General features: G+C 39.5%; 1 protein-coding gene across 2 annotated transcripts in view; it reads left to right on the forward strand.

Moving 5' to 3' along the window:
- TMOD3 (tropomodulin 3) overlaps nucleotides 1–19800 on the forward strand; it is an 86909-nt gene that overhangs the window by 27475 nt on the left and 39634 nt on the right. The window contains exons 2-3 of one of the 2 annotated variants that reach the window (XM_065901475.1): nucleotides 10799–10992; nucleotides 15825–15981. In XM_065901475.1, the coding sequence (XP_065757547.1) occupies nucleotides 10867–10992; nucleotides 15825–15981 (283 nt within the window). In that variant the 5' untranslated portion in view covers nucleotides 10799–10866. Of the gene's footprint in view, nucleotides 1–10798; nucleotides 10993–15824; nucleotides 15982–19800 lie in introns of those variants that run through there. The other variant, XM_065901476.1, reaches the window with a different exon arrangement.

Genomic DNA, 19800 nt, shown 5'->3' on the forward strand with positions numbered 1-19800 from the left:
ATGGGCATTAGAGTGGGAGGAGGAGCCCCAGTTAGGAGGAGTTTGCAGTGGTCCAGGAATGAGATGTTGATGACTTGGACCAGAGTGGAAGCAGTGGAGATGGTAAGTCCATGATGTTTTAAAGATAGAGCCAAATGTTTGATGGATCAGATGCAGAGTGTGAGAGAAGTCAAAGTTAACTCCAAAATTTGTGGACTGAGCAACTAAAGGAATGGAGTTGCTGTTTATTAAATGATAAAAACATGGCAAGAGCAGGTCTGGGGGAGAAAATTAAGAGTCTGTTTTGTTCATTCACATTTGAGATACCTGTTAGCCATCCAAGTAGAGATGTTACATAGGTAGTTATTTTTAAGTCTGGAGTTGGGGAGAGAGGTCCAAATTGGAGATATAAATCCAAGAGTTGTCAATGTATGAAATCACCTAGGGAGTGAATATAGAAAGAGAAGCTGTCCAAAGAACTTAACTCCTGGGGGCACTCCCACATTTAAAGGTAGGAAAGATGAGGAGGAACTAGCAAAGGAGAAGGAGGTGGGAGAGTCAGAGAGATAAAGGGAGACCAAGAGGAAATAATGTCCCCATGGCCAAGTGAGAAAAATGTTTTAGGATAAAGGAGGGATCTGTTGTCAGATGCTGCTTCTCATAGGCCTCGTAAGGTGAGGGCTAAGAATTGACAGCTGCCTCTGTATCTTGATTGTGGTGGTGGTTGTACAACTCTATGCATTTATCAAAGCTCACAGAACTGTACATCAGAATGATGTACAGTTCTATATGTAATTTATAAAACATAATAATATACTATAGATAATTAATAAAATATTTTAAAATTTAAAAAAGAAGCATTGACAGCTAGATTTGGCACCATGCAGGTCATTGCTGACAGGGTCAGTTTGGGTGGAGTAAATGCTGGGAACAAAAGCCAAATTGGAGAAGGTATAAGAGAATAAGAGGGAGGGAACTTGGGGTACCAAAAACAGTTCTTTCAAGGAATTCTGCTATAAAGAGGAGCCAAGAAATTGTCGGGAGGGGGATGCAAAGTGTCTGGAGGGGGATATGAAGTCAAAGGAATGCTTGTTTTTAATTTGGGAGGTGTGTTACAGTCTGTATGCTGATGGGCATGATCCTGTAGAAAAAGGGCCCAATTATTGAAGTGATCTTGTATAAATGAGCATGGATGGGATTTGGTCACAGGCAGTGGGATTGGCCTTAGATGAGAGTCTGGACAGTTTTATCTATAAAAACAAGAGAGAAGATAGAGTATATGGGTACAAATTTAGGTCGGTTGGTAGATGTAGCAGTGGAAGCTTAGTTATCCTTTTATGATTGCTTCTATATCGTCAGTGAAATATTAAGGTAGGCGCTTCATCTGAGAGTGATAGATAAGAAATATGAAAGGTCTGAGGGAAAAGAAGAAGTAAAATAGTCAGATTGTGGGAGAGTGACTGGACTGGGGAAATGCAGTGGGATTAGTAGGCAGCACTCTTTGATGTTAGTGGTGATAAATATTAAATGTGGCTGGTCAGTTGGTGTGTTTTTCTCCTGCTTTATCTGTCACCCTGGTACAGGTGAGAAGTAGGAAGAGCGTTTTAACCAGGATTGGGGTTTTGCTAGAGGAGTTCCAGAGAATTTCCAAAGAAATTGAGAGTTCTGGAGGGGTACAATTATTGGTAATGATTAGAGCTAGGTTACAACCGTAGGGATGTAGAGCTGAGGTAGGGCAGAGGACGGGACCATCAGAAGAGAGAAGGTCAAGGAACTCAGAGACTAGGTGTTGAGGGTCAGCAGTGTGGATCTTGAAATCACAGTGATTGCTGGGTGCCAAATTCATGATCATCTCTTCTTCAGCAGTTTGACTATAAGTATTAAAAATATTGGAGAGAAAAATAAGTTTGGAACAGTAATTATATAACATTTAAAAAAAAATCATGACAGAACATTTGCTTGTTTCACTTTTTAGTCTCAGCTCTTTGGAAAAGATGATGCCAGAAATAGTATTAACATAGACAGGCACTTTTGTTTAGCCTACAAATATTTTAAAGGCCATAGCCAGCAGTTGTTTTATTTAGTAATTTTTAATTGGTTTATTTTGTTTCATTAATTGGTTATTATTATGGGTGTTCAAGATTTGTCAAATGAGAACAGTTTACAATGTGGATCTCAAAACAAACGATTATGAAAATATTAACCAAGAACCTTTTTTTTTCAGACCTAGAAATATAGGTGGCATATGGCCATGTTCAGCTCTTCAGAAAAAATAGGTGTGGAACAACAACAACAAAAATTATTAAATACTAACTGAAATTAACACAGAGGTCATCCCTTAGGGCATCTTTTGTCCTTATCTCCTTACAGCCAGTCTGTGAACAAGTCCTTTTGGCTTTGCTTCTAAAATATGTCACATGTTTTTTCCCACTTCTGTCTCCACAGCTACAACTTCAAGCAAAGCCACCATTGTTTTTCACCTAGATTGCTGCTGTTAGCAGAGTCCTAAGCTGAGAGAGTTGGGAGAGACCTTTAGATCTTGGCTTAAAAGTCACCTTTCAGAATAGTATCTGAACCACTTAAAGTAACTTTCCCGACCATCACTTCACCTATAGCATTGTCCTGGGTTTTTCCTTATCATATTTATTGCTATCTGTTATTACCTTGGTTTTTTGTTCATTGTTTTTTGTCTTTCCACCACCTTTAAACTGGAGCAAGGAACTTGTCTGTCTTGTATACTTTTTATGCCTATTGTCTGGAGCAAGTCAATTCCTGGTACAGAAGATGTTCAAAAATATTTGTTGAATGACCAGTAAATATATTGGAAAACAAATAATCACCTGGGAATCTTGTGACAGAAAAAAAGAAGTTTCTGATCTGGCGGGTCAGGTTGGTTCAGTACCCAGGGGTCCTAGGAGAAGCCAGTGAGGAAAAGACACGCAGTCTTAAGCCCAGCACATCTGAAGAGTAAGGCTTGGTATCTCCCAAGGAGGAAATTCATTTCTACTCAAAAGAAAATCAAATCATCATCAGGGCATGTATTTAATTTTAGAGGTCTGGTGACTGATAATTAGATGTTTTTCTTTTGTTTTAACTAGAGAAGATTAGACAGCAGAGAACTCTTAGCCAAAATGGTTTGACACTGAGGGAAGAAAAGATGAACAATGCAGAGGCTGTAAAGGATTAGCAGAAGTTTCAAGGACTGATTATCAGTGCCTTTTTAGTTGTGATAAGGGAAATAGAGTGAGGGAGCAAGAGAGATACTAGATACCTGGGGCAGGTAGAGGGAACTACCAAAAAAGGGAAAGGAGAGACTGATATATGATCCAATTAAATCAAGTTTGGCTTAACTATGTGTAACCACGTACTGCACCTGGTGATGGCAACCCAGTAAGAAATGAGATCTAGGAGAGAATCTCTCTTCCTCAGGGGGCTTACAGTGTCCAGCAAGAGAGACAGAAGATGACCTAATTCTCTGTCATTGTTGGTTTGACATGAGATAGAGGGTGTCTTTAGGAGTAGCTGGCCAGCCATCCTTGGGATAGGATTTCATGTGATGGTCCTCAGCTTTGCTTTTGCAGAGACCTGATTTCAATCCACCAATAGGTGCCTAATTTCTTAAAAAGTGACCCATACTAACGACGCTCATAAAAGACTGGTGCATAAGTCAAAAAACATCAGTTTATTAATCTAAAGTGAGGAAGACTACATGAATAGCGAAGTTTTAATTAGAAGATTACCTGGTGTGAGCATGGAGAGGAATAAGGGGAATTTAGTGATGTCAATGTCGAATGACATCAGGCATTGGCCATCTGATGCTTCTTCAGATGGGACATATAACTGCAGTGGGAACCAGCCAATCACATCTGCTGGTCAGGATATCATGCCTCCTTTGTGCTTCATGAACATGGCCAAATCTTGCTTAATGAATCCCATTTTCTTATATCTGCCTGCTTACTGCCTTCTTTCCATGGTTATGTTACCATCATTCTATAGTCATTTGTTCTATCTACTTTTTTGGGAAACATTCTCTTATTGTATGTTGATCTTATCAGTTGAAGATACTAATCTTTCCTGGGGGTCCGATCAAACAGGAGAGCAGGGAAAATTTCAGGGAAGATATGTATGACATTTTAGCTAGGCCTTGAAGAATATGTAGGGGTTTGAGGACAGAGGTAAATGAGAAAGAGTGCATGCATTGTGGAGAGAGGGAATGAAATAAGCAAATGGCCTAGAGACCTAAAACTTTGGGGCCTATTTGGCCTATAGGCTATATGATGGTGAGCAGCCTGAGATAATATTATAATAGAAAGCTAGCTGGGACCTGGTTGTGAACTACATACATCATGCCGAGGAATTTGGACTTTATCTTGTAGGTCAGGGCTTGGCAAACTTTTTCTTTGAAGGGCCAGATAGTAAATACTTTAGGCTTTACAGACCATATGGGTCTCTGTTGCATTTATTCAACTTTGCCATTGTAGCACAAGAGCAGCCATGGACAATACATAAGTGAATGAATGGGACTGTGTTCCATTAAAACATCATTTACAGCCATAGGCAGCAGGCCGAGTTTAGCCCACTGGCACTGTACTTTGCCTAACCCCACTGAAGGTACTATGAGTCTATTTTAGATTTTTGAACTAGAGGACAACATGATCACATGTGTGCATTTAAGAGAGAACAGATAAGAGTCTGAACTCTGAGCCCGCCCTGTTGAAATAGTGATGAAATGGGGGTTAACACCTCATATTTTGAGAGAATGTAACTTTGAACCACGTAATTCCAGTTTTTTTCTTAATAGTCAGTGTCAAGACCTTACTCTATAAAAAATGTGGAACTGAAGGCAAATAAGTGGAGATTGGTTAAATAGAGAAGTATTTCTCTTAAAAAATTATTGTGGATCCTAGTGTTAATTGATTTTTGCAAAAACTAAATTGCCATCGATGGGAATATGGTACTGACTGCTTCAGTACAAGTTCTCTTTGAGTTCACTGTGCCTCTCTGACCATCTACCATGTGCAGGTATAGCTCTTCTACTATTTTTCTTTTTTGTACAGATTTTTTAACATTTTATTTATTTATTTATTTTTGGCTGCATCGGGTCTTAGTTACAGCACGCAGGATCCTCGTTGCAGTATGCTGTATCTTTCGTTGTGGCGTGCGGGCTTCTCTCTAATGGCATGCTGGTTTTTCTCTCTCTAGTTGTGGCGCGTGGGCTCCAGAGTGCGTGGGCTCTGTAGTTGAGGCATGCGGGCTCTGTAGTTGAGGCGCATGGGCTCAGTAGTTGCAGCGCTTGGGCTTAGTTGCTCCGTGGCATGTGGGATCTTAGTTCCCTGACCAGGGATTGAACCTGTGTCCCCTGCATTGGAAGACGGATTCTTGACCAGCGGGGAAGTCCCCTTCTACTATTTTTCTATGTTTGAATCTCAGAGAAAGCTTTGGTTACGTAGTGCTGTGTCTCCATTTTGTGCAAATGCATCATTTAGGTATTAAGACTGCCTCTGTATTAGTTTAGAACAATTAAGGCAGTTCTACCTGGTGCTGATGCAATGATAAATATAAATGTAAATATGGCATCTCACAACAGTGCTTCATTTAAAGTGATCCCAAAGATCTAGAATACAGCTATTTAAAAAGTATCTAAATAGAAAGCTAAAATTTAAAACATCTGTGAAATGAGATGGCTGAGAATCCACCTGGAAATTAACAGGGTCCTGAAAGTCTTGTGTGAAAAATAAGGAGGATTCTAGAGACTAGTAATACATGAAAAGGAAGTTGGTTAATGGAATGAAAGCTTTTGGCCCAGAATACTCCAGGAGTTTCCTTATGTTCCTCGGTATTGCCTCCACTAACTGAAATCCAGTGAAGCAGTGACAGAGTGAAAAGGAAAGCATACCATGGCAACAGTTCCCATAGACTCTGGGGACTATTTTAACAAAGTTCTTCCGCCAGTGAGTAGGACAAGATAGACTGTCGCAAGAATGTGAGGCCTAGTTGTCAGAATTTACAAATTTATGAAGTCAGTTCCTCTAGAGCAGTGCCTCTCAAAGCCTAGTTCCTGACCCGCTGTATCAGCACCACCTGGCAGCTGGTTAAAAATGCAGATTTTCAACCCTACCCTATAGACCTATTCAATCAGGAAATGGGGTGGGGCCCAGGGGTGGTGTCGTAACAAGCCCTCCAGGGGGTTCTGATTCAGTCTAAAACATGAAAACCACTGCTCTAAAAAGTGAGTTAAGAATGGAGAATTAAACAGTCTGATCATACCAGAATTTCAAGTTAGAAGATTTTCTACATCTGCCTGAAAGTTTACCTAACTTATCTGGCAAAACTAACTTTTGCTTATATACAACCTTTAGAGAAAAAAAAAAGACTGAGAATATTATGCTTAAAAAAATCTATTCCTGTGCTGTGTAGATTATGAAGTGTATTTTTATGAAATGTATTTTACATTAGCTTGGAGATTAAAAAAAGTTCTTGTAGACCCAGTGTAGATTTAAGATAACTTTTCTAGCACACTGGTTGAAACCATTCAGAATTTGTTCCCCTTCCAAGATACAGATGGCAGAGGACAAGCAAGAGAGGACATGTTATCCGTGGGACAGAAAGCAGAGCAAAGCACGGCTTCCAGAGCTTCCCTTCTTAAGGAGTTCTGAGCTTCTCTTGCTAATACTTGGCACAGTGTCAGCACACAGATAATCCTCAGTAAAGGATGAGAGTTGAGAGAGAAGGTATAATCAAGTTAGAAACTCTGAGCCTGTGAACACTTGTGGTGAGTTTTGAGCAGCATTAAATAGGATGAGCAGCAGTTGTTTGCTTTTTACTGAAGCAGAATTGAAGCTTCTGGGAAACTCTGGTAGAGTACCTGGAAGTTCTTGGCAAGATTTCATAATCCGAACTTGAAGGAAATGCCTTTCCATTGCTTTGAAAAGGAAAAAAACAAACCAGAGAAGTAAATTCCTTAAATAATTAAATGAAAATAATTAAATGATATGTTTCCCCCTGGAAATACCTTAATAAACTAATGAGTTAAAAGAAAATGGAAGAGATTTTTAACATATAACTGACAAGATTAGTATCCAGAATACAGTAAAGAGCATCTATTTTTTTTTTAAAGATAACACAATATAAAAATGGGCAAAGAGGGCTTCCCTGGTGGCGCAATGGTTAAGAATCCGCTTGCCAGTGCAGGGGACACAGGATCGACCCCTGGACCGGGAAGATCCCACATGCCGCAGAGCAACGAGCCCATGCGCCAGAACTACTGAGCCTGCGCTCTAGAGCCTGGGAGCCACAGCTACTGAGCCCTCCTGCCACAACTACCGAAGCTCATGTGCCTGGAGCCTGTGCTCTGCAACAAGAGAAGCCACTGCAATGAGACGACCGCGCACTGCAACAAAGAATAGCCCCCCACTCGCTGCAATGAAGACCCGACGCAGCCAAAAATAAATAAACTAAATAAATTTATTAAAAAAAAAAAACGGACAAAGATTCTTCACAGACTAAGGGACACCACTATGTCTAAGTGACTAAGGCCAAGAACGTATGAAAAGATACTCAACCTCATCATAACTCAGCAAAATGCAAATTAAAACCACAATGAAATATCATTTCACATCCACCAGAATGGGCAAAAAACCCCCACAACAACTGATAATATCAACAATCAGCAAGGATGAGCAACATGAAATTGTCATGCATTGAATCTTCTAGGAATGTGAATTGGTACAACCACTTTGAAAATAGTTTGACGTTACCTAGTAAACTTGAGTAATACCATACCCTTTTCCCAGCAATTCCATTCCTAGGTTTGGACAACTTGGAGAAACTCTTGCACATGTATACCAGGAAATAGGTAACAGCAGAAAAGTAGAGAAGGAAAAGACTACAAGTAATTCTGATGTTCATTTATATAACAGTATATGATATAGAAATGAAAATGAAAGAAGTTCAGCTCTAAGCATGAACTCAAAGCAATGCTGAGTGTAAAAACCAAGTCACAGGATATATACTGTGTGAGTCCATGTATATATATATATATATATATATATATATATATATATATGTGCAAAAGATAGCAAAACTAAAACTGTTTAAAGATATGTACATTTAAGGTAAAACTGTAAAGAAAGTAAGGGAATGATTAATTCAGAATTCAGTACAATGGCTACTTCTTTGGGGGGAAGAGATGCAACTGGAAAGGGGAACGTGAGAGTACAAAGTAATGTTTTCTTTCTGAGGCTGGGTGGTATGTTCATGGTGTTCATTTTATTGATCTTTAAGCAATACTATAAACATGCTTTGTGTGACAGATTTTACTTTGGAATAAGGAGCCATCTCTTGGAGTAACCTGTTTAGTCACTGTAAGGAGTGTCATGTTCCAAACCTATAGACCCTGGGTGGCATATAACATTGCCTTTGCCCCTAACACCTCATTCCTATCATATTGCCCATTATAATACCTTATTAGTAGGATGACCGTTGAATTTATGGCCCAAACTGGAACACTTGAGAGTAAAGTGAGGGGATGCTCAAAATAATATGTATTTCTTTGAAATGTTTATTGAACAAGAAGTTGGTTTTATTCTATGTTACAAACCTCAAAAATAAATTATATTAAACTACATTAAAAACTTTTTGGATTGATTGTCCAAACATTAGAAAATAGTGAAAACTAACTAATTACTCATGGTACCTATTCATGTACTTTTATCAATTTCTTACCCTTATCTGTCTCAAATACCATATCATTGGTATTTTAATAAAGGGAGTATTTTTTCAAAATGTTCTATTTATTTTTTCTCCTAAAATTGCCTGCCACCTTCTTTATTTTATTTTATTTTTTTTTAAGTGAAGTATTTATGTATGTATGTATGTTTGCATTGTGTCCTCATTTTTGTACACGGACTTTCTCTAGTTGTGGCAAGTGGGGGCTACTCTTCATCGCAGTGCACGGGCTTCTCATTGCGGTGGCTTCCCTTGTTGTGGAGCACGGGCTCTAGGCGCGTGGGCCTCAGTAGTTGTGGCGCATGGGCTCAGTAGTTGTGGCTCATGGGCTTAGTTGCTCAGTGGCATGTGGGATCTTCCTGGACCAGGGCTCGAACCTGTGTTCCCTGGATTGGAAGGCATATTCTTAACCACTGCACCACCAGGGAAGTCCTGTGCCACCTTCTTTAAAATTGCATTTTACGGTTAATATATTTGAAAGTGCTGGTACCTTCTATTGAATCGTCTCCTCAGACTGTATTATTTTTAATTGAGAAAATTCACTCTCAGGATACTTGGTAAGCTTCTTGTCTTAAAGTTGGAAATACAAAGGATGTTTACCAAACTTAGTAATGACAACAGTGATAATTATGTGTTCAAAAAAGCGAAAAAAAATCCAGGGTAACTGCTCAATCAATGAAGTGCCAGTAGAACAGGTGTAAGCCAGACCTGTCTTGGGCAATTACACAAAATGCCTGCAATTTAACATCTGCATAAGCACAGCTCTGTTAATTTGCTTGTTATTGGTCCCAGATGCTTGCTAGCTGACAGACCCCTGTGGTGAACCTTCCTGTCTTCATAGGAGATGAAAACACATAAAAGGGTCCATAAAATGTTACTAGTTTGAGGAGGAAAATGTATTAGTTAAAATATTAAGTTGGGAAAACTTGGGAGAAGGGAGTAGAAGGTATATCCAAACTTTGAAGTACTGGGCGTTTTACAGCCAAGAAAAATTTAGCCAAATCAGGAAGTCTAAGGATTATTTCTTATTCACATAGGAACATTTTATGAGGCAAATGATCTACATATATGGCTAGAATTTATAGAAATACTTCATTTTTACTTCACGCTTTTTGCAGTACTTATTTTAAGTATTTTTTTCCCCTATAGAATAGTCCTGCTATATCTGGAAAGATGCTGCTTTTTGAGTCACTTCATAGCTGTTTGGGAGGGATGAACATGGTGAGGAAACGGTGAAGATCCTTTCCTACCACCAGACCCTCCTGACCAATCTTGCCAGTCAGTGGATGACATATCCCAGCATGGTTTTGAGTATTTTTGCTGAAACCTTTTCAGAATGCTATGTTTTTTTCCTTTAAAAATGCCTTTTCCTAATAAGAATGCTAGTATGTATTGGTTAGAATACATCGAATATTTCATATTTAAAAAATAATCAGTGCACTTTCTTCAGAATTTTCTTTTATTTCAACTTGTAACCTAGATTACTTTGCCAAATAAATGTATTGTTTTCATAATGCAACAAAATATAAATTAGAAGAAAAAATGCAAAAAAATTTTTTAAATGAACCTTTTCAAAATATGTTTTTACCAATGGCCATTCCTCCCATGGAGAGTATATCCATATCTCCCCTATATTAATATTGAGTCAGAAAATAATGTTCTGAGCAATTTACAGGAAAACAAGCATGCCTCAAACATACTGTGCTTAAACAAAGTATTCTGGTACTGGTAGCAATCATTTGAAAGCAATTGATGGAAAAAATTATATTTTGGTACATATTATAAGTTCTTCCCCCCTAAAACTCAGTTATCAGGAATCTAAATTCTGTCAAGTAGCTGTTTAATGGATTTCAATTTTATTCTCTCCTCCCCCTTTTTTTCCCCAGTGTGGCTTTTTGTTTTCGTTTGGTTGCTTTTTGTCAACAAAAGGCAAAAGATAAAGACATTGAATGATTCATAGGCAAGGGTAGTGTGTGATACGTAGTCAAAGAATATATGACACATGGAAATTACATTTCATTTAACCTAAAATAGATCTAACTAGGTGGGGATGACTTAATATTTTAAATGTTTTTGTTTCTTCTCTCCATAGCTTTAAGAAAAAAAATAAGAAGTCACTTCTGACTGTACTGAATAGCAAAAATTAAGTGACTGCAAACCATGGCACTATCGTTCCGGAAGGACTTAGAGAAGTACAAGGACGTTGATGAAGATGAACTCCTTGGGAATCTATCAGAAATAGAACTGAAACAACTGGAAACTGTGCTGGATGATCTTGACCCTGAGGTAGGTGCTAGGCAATAAAGAGAAATGAAATAATTTTTCAAACCCTTTGATAGTGAGTAGCTGCCTTTGAACAGTTAGCTTTTCCATGACTTTTCCCTGACACTGCCGTCCCCCGCCTCCTCTTTATCCAAATGAACTTTTGGCCTCCTTTCCAGTACCCCCACTTCTGCCTGGTATCTCTAATGACATGACTGTTCTAAACTATTTTCTCCAACATTTTTATTTTCAAACATCTCCTGAAATTTTCTTCCCTTTAAGAAATCTTTTCTCTCTGGGCTGGGAAGAATGTTTTTTGGTAAAATGCAGCAGATGATTAGCTCTTTGATATACGCCAGCCTCTATGCCTCTTCAGGGCTTCGGTACCAGGATGGCTGCAGTGTAGAGAGTGTCTCTAGAGGGTCCTTCATGACCTTAAATCTAATTATTACCTTTCTGAAAGATGCTGACCAAATTGGATCAAAGTTTCTAGTTATTGGTAGAATAGATCTAAGCAGACTCTGGGCAATACTGCAATCCATGTAGAGCAGACCTGAATATATGTATATATGTTTTATTTTGCAAAATGGCTGTTGCTGACCTTATGCATTACATAAGGCTAAGGTGGAGACCCTTGACCCTGGAATTGTTAACCCCTGGTATGTCTGGAGCGGTTGTTGTGGCAGGGCATGTGCGGCTGGGAGGCAGTGAGGGGAGAACACTAAGGTTGTGGCTCCTTGATCTGGAGGTAATGGCTATTTGCTAGGCTGCTTTTCTTTACCACATTTTATTATGACAAGACATTGACTTTAAAAAAAGAGGCATTGACTTTTAGTGCCTTTTAAGGACTGTGGTAAGAGTTTGTTTTATGAAAGTGTTCTTGTCACTACCACACATTTATTTCCTGCTAGAAGGTTTTCTAATTTATATTGAGAATTACACTCCTTTTCTCAGCATTACTTTAGCACTTGGGTAATGTGTCAATACCACTGATCAAATCCCTTAACCATGATGGTTACTATAAGGAAGATTTTTCAGTGCACCTAAGTCTGTGGGGTAACTCAGAATAACAGTGCTGTTTTGCATGTCACAGCAGTATCTGCTCCAGGCAATTCAGCCTATCAGACCTATTTGAATCAAATGGTAGGAGCATAAGAGTTCATCTGGTCCAGGGTTTCTCAGCCCTGGCGCTGTTGACATTTGGGGCTGGATAATTCTTTGCTGTGGGGCTGCCCTGTACATTGTAGGGTGTTTTGCAGCATCCCTGGCCTCTACTCACAACATACTAATAGAATACCCTCCTGATTTAAAATGTACCTGGGATTTTGTTTTAATCGGGTCTGGTGAGACACCATACACGGAAAGTTCCTTGAAAGAAGAGTTTATTACTTTCAGTTCCCAACGGCAGGAAGTGCACCAAGCCACGCAGGGCCACATGGGGGAGCAGCTGGGTTGGTCAGGAGGTAGGAGTGAGGTGCAAGTGTGGCCCAGAACTTTTCTTGTGGTTTCCAAGGGAAGGAATAGGTGAGGCAGGGTGGGCAGATTTGAGCAAGTTTAGAATTGGATAGTTTGAGTAATTTCAGTGGCTCTGGGCTACAGGAGTGGTCTCTAGTTGTCCAGTTCCTGGCCCTGGGCAGTTTAGGTCAGGGGAAGTATTGGCTTGGTTTGTGAAAGATGAAAGAGGTGGTCGGGGGTGTGGGCTCTGGATTGTCTGGTTCTCATATGAGAGGCACATGGCAGGGGCTTGGGGGGAGTTGTTTGCTATCCCTAGGAATTAGTTAGCCCTGGGAGGGGCAGTCTTTCCAGGATTAGCAAGGCCCCCAAGATGTCAAAGCATCATAAAATACAGAAAATTTAAAAAGTGATTAATATGCCCTCCCCCCAACTGTGACAATCAAAAATGTTTCTGGGTATTGCCAATTGTCCCCTGGGGGATGAAAACACCCCCGGTTGAGAAACACTGATCTAGCGCTTGCCCTCTGTTTCACAGATGGAAAACAAAAGTTAGGTGGCTTGCCTCAGTTATTACAATTAGGGAAATAACTGAGACTAGATCCTTTACTACCTGATTGATCCCTGGCCGAGTCTAGTGGTCTTTCCGTTAAACTACAGTGAGTCCCCTTTAACTCGTGCTTTATACTATAGGTCTAAAAGCTGATGGCTTATATTTTCTTATTTGGAAATCCATGGCCTGCTTCCTGTATGGGGAGGCTTGGGTTCTAACTTCTGGATGTATTTTGCAGACTCCCCAACCCTAGTTGTAACTTCCCCAACCTCAGATACTGTTAGTTGAGACTAGAAGAACAGTGATGTTTACTGACAGCTTGCCACTTGTTGGGTGAAGTTTTTGGAAAGTGTTTCAGTAAAGGACCAGGGGAGACAAGAGGTCCGGGGTAGCAGCAGCTACTTCAACCAGAGGAACACACTGTACCTTCCAAAGTCTCAGAAGGTAGATAAGAGAAGAGCAGATGAAGTTTGTATATGGTGCTATTTTGTTATATTTTGGAGGGCTATTTTACTTTCCTTACTCTGCATTCAATATATTTATTTGCTAACTTAACTGTGTTTTCTCAAAACTTCTGTCTCAAAAAGACAGCCAGCCAGCCAGCCTAGGCAAAAGGTATTTTTTCATTTCTAAGACTGGGAATAAATTATTACAACAAAATTCCACTGCAAGGGAGAAGCATGTAATTTTCAGTGGCAGTCATTTTAATGAGATTTTTTATCTATTTGTTAAGTAATTATGATCCATTAACTTTCTTGATTAAAGTGTGCTTCTAATAAAGCATAGCCCATAGCCTCCAAAGCCAGTTAGCTCTCATTTATTTTGTGGTCAAAGACTGTTTTTAAGGGCCAGGATTCCAGCTAACATATCATTTAAAACCTGTATGTTTGACATGGGCATGAGGTGGTATAATGCAACTCCATTGCTACCACCATGAAGTAGCAGTATGTATACATGTGCCTTATTGATGGTGAAGGAAAGTAACTTATATTAATTTGCCTTAACGAGATTTTTCTTTTAAAGTATTCTCAAATCTTTATTCAATAAGTATTGGGGTGGGGGGCAACCTGTAGATCTCAGGTACTATGCGAGGCTTAGGGATATGAGAGTGATCAAAACAAATGTGGTCTTTGCCCTCCTGATGTATAGTCTGGTAGGAGTGTGAGGAATTAGACATTAATCAAATAATCGTGCCATATATAAGAGCATATAATGGGAAGTCAGGAAAAGCTTTCCCTGGGGGAATGGAGCTGCAGTCTGAAAAATGAGTTGCAGAAAAGGATGGACAGAGCGTTCCAGGGAAAGAAGTATATGGCAAGTACAAGGGAGGAACAAGGACTGATGTGGTTAGAGTGGGAGGGCGTGTGAGATGAGGCTAGGATAACCTTAGGGGGTGGGAGTGAAGGTTGAAGAGTATCAGCAACTGATCCAGGGAGACCAGTTGGGAGGCTAATGTAATAGTCCATCCCAGCTTGGATCATAGTGTAGACCAAAGTAATGGTATTGGAGATGGAGAAAAGTTAGACAGTTTTTTAGGAAGTAAAAATGGATAGGACTTGATGGTTTGTTGAGAATGGATTCTTCATGTACAAGTCTTGTCTTGATTTCAAAGTCTGAGGGTAGAAATCTTGTGTTTCTTTTTTATATTCCTATAGACAATTTTGTGTTGTAGAAACATTTTTGGTGAATGGTTAGGAAAAACCTCTTTTGTATTTCATCTTGATAGGTGAGCTTTCTGTGTTATGCATATAGCATTGCATGAGGAAAACACAAAGGCGAATTTTATGAAAATTATTGTGGATTTCAGCAAATGGCCAAAGTTGAAGTGCCATATTTTCTAGTTATAAAATGAGTATTTCTTATTATCATTATCCATATAAGATCCCTCTTTGTAATGAAAAATGATCTTATAACACCTAGGAGATTCAGCATCCTTGCCAATATTGTGAGGTGTTGTAGAACAGAGTTGGCCCTTTTGTGTAACTTTTCTGGCCGCCTCCCATTTTCAAAGCAAAGAATACTTGGGAATTGTGAGACAAGGTAGTATCACGATACTCTTCGGTTTTTGACAAGCAAAAAGATGCAGCTCACATTGTTTAGTCACCGCTTGTTATTCCTGGGCTTAGTGAAAATACAGAGTAGGGACTACAAGAGACAACTTTAGTCCCTTGCCTCTCACCCCTCCCCCACTCTCAGTTACTCCATGCACTCAAAAAGGCTGTACCCAGGTGGAACCTAGGGATATAACTCTTGCCGTGAGAGTCTCTGAGTGTCTTGAGTAGCAGTGACAGTGGTTGCTGCAGATACGTCCTAGTGCTGATATATACACACATACGTACACACAGAAATTGAACCTTTGCATTTAAGCACAAACAAGTAAACATTAATATCCTGATACCCTACTGTATGATATACATGTTTTTCTTCTGAGAAAGTCTTTATGATGAAATAGCAGACATTATGAAGGACTATGATGTATATAGTCATTTAACATTCTTTTGCAGTGGAATTATTTTCTATGTATACATATATGCTGAGCTGTTATAAAGCATTACAAACTATTTTTCATTACTGTCCCAGGATACTTAAAAAGTAAAGGGTGGTTCCTGCTAGTAGAATACTTTCTGAAGAAAAGGTGAATGTGCCTATTTTAATAATAATGTAAGTGAATTCTACCTAATTTTAAAAAACTTTGGAACACTTTTATGTTGCTGCCCTAAAACCCTGTAATGAAGTCTTTAATGCCTACATCCCATTCTAGTCTATAAATCTTTCTTAGATGGTAACATCTGGACGTATATAGCATTATGATTCTTGCTGGTCATAATGGCTGATTCATTCTCTTTGGCAGAATGCCCTTCTGCCTGCAGGGTTCCGGCAGAAGAACCAGACATCAAAGTCTGCCACAGGGCCATTTGATAGAGAACACCTCCTTTCATATCTGGAGAAGGAAGCTTTGGAGCATAAGGACAGGGAAGACTATGTGCCTTACACTGGAGAAAAAAAAGGTAAGCACAGAATTTTGAAGTCATTATTTGACAGCACTTGATTTTTCTTCTTACAGGTAGGACTGGAGAAAATATTTTTAAAGGTGCATCATTGATAGCCTCAAAGATATGATACTGTTGACTTTAAAAATTATTAGGGGGGACTTCCCTGGTGGCGCAGTGTTAAGAATCCTCCTGCCAACGCAGGGGACATGGGTTCGAGCCCTGGTCTGGGAAGATCCCACACGCTGCGGAGCAACTAAGCCCGTGTGCCACAACTACTGAGCCTGCACTTTAGAACCCACGAACCAGAGCTACTGAAGCCCGCATGCCTAGAGCCCGTGCTCCACAACAAGAGAAGCCACTGCAATGAGAAGCCCACGTACTGCGGCGAAGAGTAGCCCCCACTCGCCACAACTAGAGAAAGCAAGTGCACAGCAACGAAGGCCCAACACAGCCAAAAATAAATAAATAAATAAATTAAATAAAATAATTATTAGGTAATTTGGGCAGTTCCTTTACATTCACCTACTTGGCCAATAAGTTCCTTGTTAATGATTTGTTAGTGAGGTTTTATTACACAGTGGTTTTTAGTTCTCTTTAGAGTTCTTTAGTTCTCAACTGTAACAAATATTAAAAGTGTACTAAGGTAAAATTTTAAATGCACTACTGTATTACAAAATGCAGTGATGTCAGAGTGCCACTCAATTTAACTTCTGTCTTTAAAGTGGAATGCCATAAAAAAATTCAAGACATATTTTCAAAGACTCTTACCCTACAGCCTTCCTTATTAATTCAGTGATTCATAACCATTATAATTATAATTGTCAGTGCTTCATAATCATTACTTTCAGGAAATTCTTCTGGTCCAAGTCCTTCCCATTGCAGATTTTTAAAAAAATTTAATTAATTAATTAATTTATTTTTGGCTGTGTTGTGTCTTCATTGCTGTACTCAGGCTTTCTCTAGTTGCCGCGAACGGGGGCTACTCTTCATTGCAGTGCGCGGGCTTCTCATTGCGGTGGCTTCTCTTATTGCAGAGCACGGGCTGTAGGTGTGTGGGCTTCAGTAGTTGTGACACATGGGCTCAATAGTTGTGGCTTGCAGGCTCAGTAGTTGTGGCAGACGGCCTTAGTTGCTCCGCAGCATGTGAGATCTTCCCGGACCAGGGATCGAACCCATGTCCCCTGCTTTGACAGGTGGATTATTAACCACTGTGCCACCAGGGAAGCCCCCCGTTGCAGATTTTGACCTTAGCTAGCCTCAGTGGAGAAGGAGTACAGCTATAATTTTAAAAGCTGTCTATATAATAACATTTCACATGAAGTAGGTTAAATTTCTCCGCTTTCAGTACAGGTTGGCCTAAGAAGCCAGATTCTGCTTGCACTCCTATTTAAAATGCTGTGCGTGGAACACTGGGGAATGGTGGCAGCAGTAGAGTTGATCTTCAGCTCTTCCAGGCACTGGTTTTACATCTGAATCCTTAGTAGGCCAGGTGGAGAGAATGGTTAGAGCATAGTGCTTTCTCCTAGTAAGGCTTTAGCTTTTTATTTGGGAAGGAAGCCCTTCTGGCCACAACTCTGTTACATGGCTATCCCTTAGCTGCAGGGGAAGTTGGAAAATTCGTTTTAGTAGTCCCACCTCTGTAATAGACGAAGGTTGTGAATGGCTTTTGAGTAGGTATTCCACAAGGTCTGCCCATGCCTTTTCAAAATTATCATCCCCAACCCCTCTGCTCTTTTTATCAACCCCACTTCCCCTTATCTCTAGTTGAGAATCACTACCTTAGATACTTGTATTAGTCAGGGTTCTCCAGAGAAATAGAACCAAAAGGGTGTGTGTGTGTGTGTGTGTGTGTGTGTGTGTGTGTGTGTGTGTGTGTGTAGAGAGAGACAGATTTATTTATTCATTCATTTGTTCATTCCTTTTTGTAAAAATTGAGGTATAGTTGATATACAGTTTATAAGTTTCAGGTATACAACACAGTGATTCACATTTTTAAAGGTTATACTTCATTTCGTTATTATAAAATATTAGCTATATTCCCTGTGCTGTACAGTATATCCTTGTACCCTATTTATTTATTTATTTTAAAATATGTATTTATTTAGGCTGCGCCGGGTCTTAGTTGCGGCACACAGGATCTTTAGTTACAGCATGTGGACTCTTAGTTGCGGCATGCATGTGGGATCTAGTTCCCCGACCAGGGATCAAACCCAGGCCCCTTGAATTGGGAGCTTGAGGTCTTACCCACTGGACCACCAGGGAAGTCCCTATCCTATTTATTTTATACACAGTGGTTTGTACCTCTTAATACCCTATCCCTATTTTGCCCCCATTCCCTTTCCTCTCCCCCTGGTAACCACTAGTTTGTTTTCTGTATCTGTGAGTCTATTTCTTTTTTGTTGTATTCACCAGTTTGTTTTATTTTTTAGATTCCACATATAAGTGATAACATGCAGTATTTGTCTTTCTCTGTCTGACTTATTTCACTAAGCATAATACCATCCAAGTCCATCCATGTTGTTTCAAATGGCAAAATTTCATTCTTTTTAATGGCTGAGTACTATTCCATTGTACATACATACCACATCTTCTTTATCCGTTCATCTGTTGTTGGACACTTAGGTTGCTTCCATGTCTTGGCTATTGTAAATAATGCTGCCATGAACATTGGGTTCATGTACCTTTTTGAATTAGCGTTTTTGTTTTCTTCAGATGTATACACAGGACTGGAATTGCTGGATCATATGGTAGTTCTATTTTTAGTTTTTTGAGGAACCTCCATACTGTTCTTCACAGTGGCTGCACCAATTTACATTCCCACCAAGGGTTCCCTTTTCTCCACGTCCTCACCAACTTTTGTTATCTGTGGGTTTTTTTGATGATAGCCGTTCTGACAGGTGTGAGGTGATATCTCATTGTGGTTTTAATTTGCATTTCTCTGGTGATTATGACGTTGAGCACCTTTTTATGTGCCTCTTGGCCGTCTTTTTGTCTTGGAAAAATATCTCTTTAGGTCTTCTGCCCATTTTTTAATCAGGTGGTTTGTTTTTTTGATGTTGTGTTTTATAAGCTGTTTATATATTTTGGGTATTAACCACTTATCAGTCATATCATTTGCAAGTATTTCTTCCCATTCAGTATATTGTCTTGGTTTCTTTTGCTGTGCAAAAAGCTTTTAAATTTAATTACATCCCGTTTGTTTATTTTTGCTTTTCTTTTGCCTTAGGCGACAGATCCAAAAAAATACTAAGATTTATGTCAAGGAGTGTTCTGCCTATGTTTTCTTCTAGGAGTTTTATGGTTTCAGGTCTTACATTTAGGTCTTTAATCCATTTTGAGTTTATTTTTGTATATGGTGTTAGAGAATGTTCTAATTTCATTCTTTTACATGTAGCTAGCTGTCCAGTTTTCCCAGCACCACTTATTGAAGAGACTGTCTTTTCTCTATTGTATATTCTTGCCCCCTTTGTCATAGATGAGTTGACCATAGGTGCATGGGTTTATTTATGGGCCCTCTATGTGTCATGTTCCTCAGGCCAAGCCTTAAAAGCCATGTCACAGTATTGTAGACATGAAGAAGGGCAAGTTTACCTTCAACAATTGGAGAACTTTGGTTGCAGAGCTTTGTTTTGAAATACAGCTAAAAGACGGCTCTCGGCTTCTTAAAGCCACCCTGGAGCTCATCCTTGAATTGGTTGGCCTTGGTTATTCGTAGTCACTAATATGCCTTCCTTTCTTTGGGTCTCATCCCCAAGATTTTGATCACATTCCAGAAGATCCTCAGAATAATTCATGTACATCGTATTAGCATACCTTCCAATCAAGCTAAATGTG

This window comes from Phocoena phocoena, chromosome 2 (genome assembly GCF_963924675.1).
Source record: "Phocoena phocoena chromosome 2, mPhoPho1.1, whole genome shotgun sequence".
Taxonomy (NCBI): Eukaryota; Metazoa; Chordata; class Mammalia; order Artiodactyla; family Phocoenidae; genus Phocoena; species Phocoena phocoena.